Below are 6,000 nucleotides of genomic sequence, written 5' to 3'. Positions count from 1 at the left end.
TAGGGAAAAAAGTCTAGTATAGTCACTCAAGTTACCTTTAAGCAAGTATTCGATAGGTACCAGAAACAAAATAGTACAGATAACAATAATAAATAAAAATACTAAGAAGGAATTAGGCACCTAGAATAAAACAAAATCCAAGCAAAAGATTAGGTTCTACACAAAAATGTCTGTTAGCATTTTGAAGTGTGTTCTGGTTTGTGCTGCCTCGATTGCTTTTAAATAAAAGATTGTTTTAGCTACATACCAAGGTAATAACTTGTAAAAACACTCCTGGTAAAACACAGGACTGCCAGAACACATTCAAAATTACTGCCTGAAAATAATACCAAGTTTAGCACGACCCAAAGAAACCTACAAACCCAATACTGTACTTTGGATCCATAGCAAGGGATTACTCTACACATCAAACCCCGAGGCCTTTGGTTATTTTTTTGCTGCTAGCTTTCTTTTAAATCTGAAATCCCCATCCGTGTTCTCCATCTTAACCACTGACCTACATACTTTGGAAGGTTTTCTTCCATCAATTATGGTTTAGATTCTTAAATATCTGTGAGTTAGCAACACCTCCCACCCTAGAGGAATTTCTATTACTTTATGATGAAATATGTTTGCATGCCTCTACAAAAAGAATAAAGATTCTCATACTTGCAGGTCTAACATGACTTTGACAAGCTTGCTGCAATAAGAAGGTGGCAAACTGCACCGCTTGTGCAGGATGGTTTCCAGTTCAGCACTTGGCAGCTCATCAAAATGCAGTTCCACAAAACGATTTCTGAAGGCTCTGGACAAAACCTAAAACATGAGAACATACTATCGCTACAACTTTTTCCTTTGATGGTCCTCACATTGTATATCTTCCCCTACACATTCCAAAGGAAATATGGATAATAGCATAGCATGCAAATTAGCACATATTCATAAACATTGAAAGAAAGCATAAGAGACAATTTGGATGGGGACAAGGGCTTTAAAATGCATTGTATCTTAACCACGGTAGCAGCTGAGCAGCAAAGAGCCACTTGTCGCTCACCCTACAAAGGGATGGGGAGAGAATGGGAAGGGTAAAAGTGAGAAAACTCATGAGCTGAGAGATACAGTTTCTGAGGTAAAGCAAAAGGTGTGCACAAGCAAAGCAAAATTAGGGATTCACTCACTACTTCCCACCAGCAGACATGCGTTCAGCCACCTCCAGGAAATCAGGGCTTCATCACACACAATGGTTATTTGGGGAAATAACCACCATATGTCCCCCTCTTCCTCCTTCTCCCTCCCGTTTTTATTGCTGGGCACATCATCATATGGTACAGGGCATCCCTTTGGTCCGTTGGCATCAGCTCTCCTGGCTACGTACCCTCCCAAACTCTTATGCACCTGCAGTCTACTTACTGGCAGGGCAGTGTGAGAACTAGAAAAGGCTTTGTGTAAGAACTGCTCAGGAATAACTAAGACATCCCTGGGTTATCAGCACTGTTTTGGTCAGAAATCCAGAACACGGTATCATACCAGTCACTAGGAAGAAAATTGACTATTCCAGCCAAAACTAGTACAAAATGGGCATCAACAGCCTAGGTCAAATATTTTTCCAGTGCTTCTGAGTGAGAAATACTGAGTCAAACATAATATACACAAACTCCAGTTCAATAAAGTACATACATCTCAGCTATTCAAAATTAATCAGGAATTTAGTATCTGCAAAACATGGAAGTAGCCTAAACAGAACCCAGCTGCACTGAAATTTATTCCACAGCCTCCTCAGCTCTACTTGTTCAGTTTCATGTTAATTCCGTGCTACTCATCCAAAATTTTTCACATCGCATTCTACATATGGGAGAGATCCATCCCCTGGAGTTGCAGCTACTCAAAGGAAGAGATTCTACAGACCTTTCTGCCACCATACAGTCCTGGAGGATTCTGTGTAGCAAACAGCATGAAGCGAGGGTGAGCTTTGACAACTTCCTGGGTCTCAGTAATGAACAGCTCCCTGTTATCATCCAGCAAACGGTTGAGAGCCTCCAGAACATCAGTGGGAGCCAAATTCAATTCATCCAGAACAATCCAATAACCCTTTCTCATTGCATCTATGAGAACGCCTTGGAGGGAACAGAAAAAGCCCTAGTTAAAAATCTAACAAAGTAAATCTAACAAAAGCATTCATTCAGATACTTTCAGCAACCAGTTCTCATTCAGTATAAATGCTAATCCAGAGATGGAAGCAATAGCATTAAGTTGTTGAATTATCTTCTTTATCTCCAGTAGGACAACTATGACGACACAAATATGAACTCTTGGAGTAATACAACATGTCTACCCACCTTCCTTAAATACCAGCTTCCCAGAGGCATCTGATGTGTAACAGCCAATATATTCCTGGATGTCAGTATGCTCATGATTGTTAATCCTCACACAATGATTCCCAGTGGCAGCAGCCAGCCAGCGAATTAAACTGGTTTTACCAACGGAGGTCTCTCCTTGAATCAGTACTGGATGAGTCCTAGAAGGGATCCCCAAAACAGTGTTTTAGAAGCATGAGTTACATCTTTCTCATATACATGGTATCAGAATCATCTGAAAATTTCACAGATGTACATCACCAAACTACATTACCAAAACACCAGCACTTAACTCATTTGGAATATCCAAGATCACACACTAATAGGGGAACAGAAGTAAATTTACTCCCAAGAGGTAACTGCTACCCGTGAAGCTTTACAGGGCAGTGTGCAATAAGCAGGTTATTCTAACAGCAAATATCTAGATTATCATTTAAATAGAACTAGGTATGGCAGTAAGATGGTTTAAGGAGACAAGAAACATATTTAAATTCAAGTCACTGTATAATAAAAAGTTAACTGTGAAGTAGAAGAAAAATGGAATTACTAATGCTGAACAATAAAAGCTAGGCAAGTATCAGCACTCGAGGCCCAAATAAACATCTTTTACTTCATTTTTTTAAAATGGAAAACTTGAAAGAGTCTTACCCTGCAGACACAACCCTGGCAATGTCTTTCAGATTAAGCTTAACTGAAGGTGTTAGCACATAAGTCTCATCTACAGTAGGTTCTCTATCCCCAGCTGAAATCCAGTAACCTTCTATAAGTATAAAGCTCCCTCCTTGAGGTTTTGGTATTTGCTAAGGAGACATGACAGAAATAAAAGATTACACAAATGAGCTTCATTTTGCTAATGAAGACAACTGCTGTTACGTCACTGCAATATATTCTGTAAAAGCATGTCTGCAATAAGCACTGGCCCCTTGTCACAGAAAGCACATTACAGGAAAAGCCTCCTCAGAGTATTTCAAGGTCATGAAGCAGGAATCACTGCCAGTTCCATAAAGTTAAAATGTCTCAAAGAGTGCTAGCACTGAATTTTGAAGCACACTTCCAAGCAGGATGCTGGTTTTTATCTTTTTATATTAATACATATTTTCTAATATGAAGGGATTTATTTGGAAAAAAATGCCTCTCTCTTACAACTGGCTTCCCCACCCCACCTGCCCAGTCCCCCACACAAACTCATGCTGGGCTCCCAGCATTATTAAGATTCTTCCTTTCCCATCAGAGACAAAGCACAGACGTCTCCTTCATATCCATATGTTCTTCATTTGGCGTCTGAAAACAAAGAGCCTGTGAGAGCTCCTCAAAGGTCTGCGAAAGGTTTACAGCTGGAGTCACTGTATAAAGCTGCCCACACTCCACAATGCTGTAATTATTCAAACTTCCATATTTTTTCCAATTAATAAACTAGCTACCATATGGGCTTTCAAGCATAAGTAAAAAATTTTGAAGGAAGGGTATTAATGTTCCTTTTTCCAGTTCTCATTTATAACATGAAAAATAGGACTGTGAGAAGGAAATGTAGAAGAAAAAGTCAGAGATGACAACCCAAAATAAATTCTACTCTGAGTACTAAAAAGCTCTGTATAGGCTTAGTTACCTACCTGCTTGAGAAGGGTTTTGATGTTACCAGAGACTATATGCTGGCAAATTAGCTTTTGAACTACTGGGTGAGAATCTCTGTCAAGCTGTGTCAGGAAACTCAAACAGAAACCCTAAAAAAAAAAAAAAACCAAACCAATCGTTTTCAGTGATAAAATGTAAAATCATTAGGGAAAAACAAGATTACAGAATAATTTCTGTTGGATATTCCACTTGGAAAAGATTATCCTTCACCCAAACAGTCTTTGTAGTGAATACACATCTAACCAAGCCCCAGCATGGGTAATCACCTCGTAGAGTGAGCGTGGAATACTGCTGCATGGGTTAGACGCTGCAAATCTCAACGCCCTGCAGAGGGTACGGAGACTGTAGTGAGGTCTGTGGCCAGTTCCATCCACCAGCTTTGTTTCTGCTTCCTTTCTCACAGATAAATAAAAGCTGCAAAGATAAGAGTTTGATCAGACTATTGCTCTAAGGAATAGAACTCAAAGCATGAAGTAAGCTCATCTCCAGCTGCCATTTCTTCTAAAAGCTCTGGGTTAAGAAAGCTGTGCCAAACTCTGCCATCTGTACAGTCAGTGATGCAAAGCAACAGAGTATTTTAGAACCTATTTTTTAAAAAGCTTGATACAGAGAGGATGGCTATAAACTCCAAGTATTCTAAACATGTAAGAGTGGTTTCTGGTTCAAGTAGTGACAATCACCTTAAACTAGGGGAAAGAAAGGTAACTTGAAAAGCACAAGGGACTTTAATTGGTATGATCTGCACAAACGAACGCTTTTAGTCTCCAAGATGGGAAGGAAGGACTGCAATAACAATGCTTTTCAACTAGTGCCACATAGAAAGCCACTCAGTATAGGAAAAAGTAAATTTCCCCGTAAGTACAGAAACCTTCAGAACAAAGAGGATGGATGCCTACCCTCTTCCCCTTCCTAAGACTATGCAAGCTGCTGAGTACAGAGCATTATAGTGTTTCCCAAAACAAGCTAACCAAGGCTACAGTTACCTACTTTATTTTCATTACTTATTCCATCAAGGACTTAGAGAGATTACAACCAACTTACTTCACAATTCCTTGTACTGTATTTTTGTTCACGTTCAAGCCTCTCAGATAATCCATGATAAGAACTTGCAAGTCTCCTTCATTTCTCAATTCTTCAACATAAAGTTCAGTAAACCTATAAGAATCAAATAAAATATCATGTTATACATGATTCTCATGGTATGTAACATTAAAAAATTTGTAACAGCAAAATACTGACTTGTCAAACTAAAGACTCAAGAACTGGAGTAATTACCAATCAACCAGGTATTGCTAATACTGTCAAGTCATTTACCTGAATTATTTTAATTTAGTAGATTGAAAATGAACTATGGGACTATAGTTTTTCAAGTTCAAATTCTAAGCAATTTAAGATAGATATCCAAAAGTCACAGCATGAACACCGGAGCACTGATTCAGCCTGAATACTTTTCAAAGCGGACTCTTTCATGGTCTCTATTTTAAGTGGACACTTATGAGACATCACACATTCTAATTTTCTTATAAATGCAAATATAAATTAATTTTAACTTAGCATCATGGATGATGCTGAAGTCTCCTTCCTTCTGTATTACTCTTTCCTTCCTTTCAGTACTAAGCCAGGAGAGCCAATAGCAATACCTTAATTTGCCACTAATAACCAAAAATGATTAGTTACATATAGTTAGTGCATCTCTACAGCCTTGCACAGTAGCTTATGGATCTTCTAAGGGACTACATATCCAATTTCTGGCACTCATTAGGGAAACTTCATCAAACACATGGAGAAGAGCTTTACAATCAGGAAGAGGTAGTACTGAAGAATGGATTTGCCACAACTCCAACTTCCTAGCCACAGCTTAAATGTTCGAAGATTACACATCAAATATTTTGAATATCACAGATCTGCTTCACCATGCAAACCACCTTCCAAGTGAACAAGGCTGGATATATAGCCTTCTGGAAGGATCGTCAACACTTCTGAGTTACCAAGAGAAAGGCTGCTGAACAGCCCCAAAGCACTTATCTTTATTATC

General features: G+C 38.9%; 1 protein-coding gene across 1 annotated transcript in view; it reads right to left on the bottom strand.

The window, feature by feature from the left end:
- MDN1 (MDN1, midasin homolog (yeast)) overlaps positions 1 to 6,000 on the bottom strand; it is a gene marked incomplete at its 5' end in the record, with an annotated part of 93,355 nt that overhangs the window by 65,510 nt on the left and 21,845 nt on the right. The window contains 7 exons of the mRNA XM_008937845.1: positions 649 to 795; positions 1,885 to 2,093; positions 2,316 to 2,494; positions 2,982 to 3,133; positions 3,944 to 4,054; positions 4,232 to 4,379; positions 5,007 to 5,120. Coding sequence (XP_008936093.1) covers positions 649 to 795; positions 1,885 to 2,093; positions 2,316 to 2,494; positions 2,982 to 3,133; positions 3,944 to 4,054; positions 4,232 to 4,379; positions 5,007 to 5,120 — 1,060 coding nt within the window. The remainder of the gene's footprint in view (positions 1 to 648; positions 796 to 1,884; positions 2,094 to 2,315; positions 2,495 to 2,981; positions 3,134 to 3,943; positions 4,055 to 4,231; positions 4,380 to 5,006; positions 5,121 to 6,000) is intronic.

The sequence above is a fragment of the Merops nubicus genome, unplaced genomic scaffold (genome assembly GCF_000691845.1).
Source record: "Merops nubicus isolate BGI_N331 unplaced genomic scaffold, ASM69184v1 scaffold11083, whole genome shotgun sequence".
Lineage (NCBI taxonomy): Eukaryota > Metazoa > Chordata > Aves > Coraciiformes > Meropidae > Merops > Merops nubicus.
The sequence above is the reverse complement of the archived record's forward strand: the minus strand, read 5'-3'. Positions and strand labels throughout refer to the sequence as shown.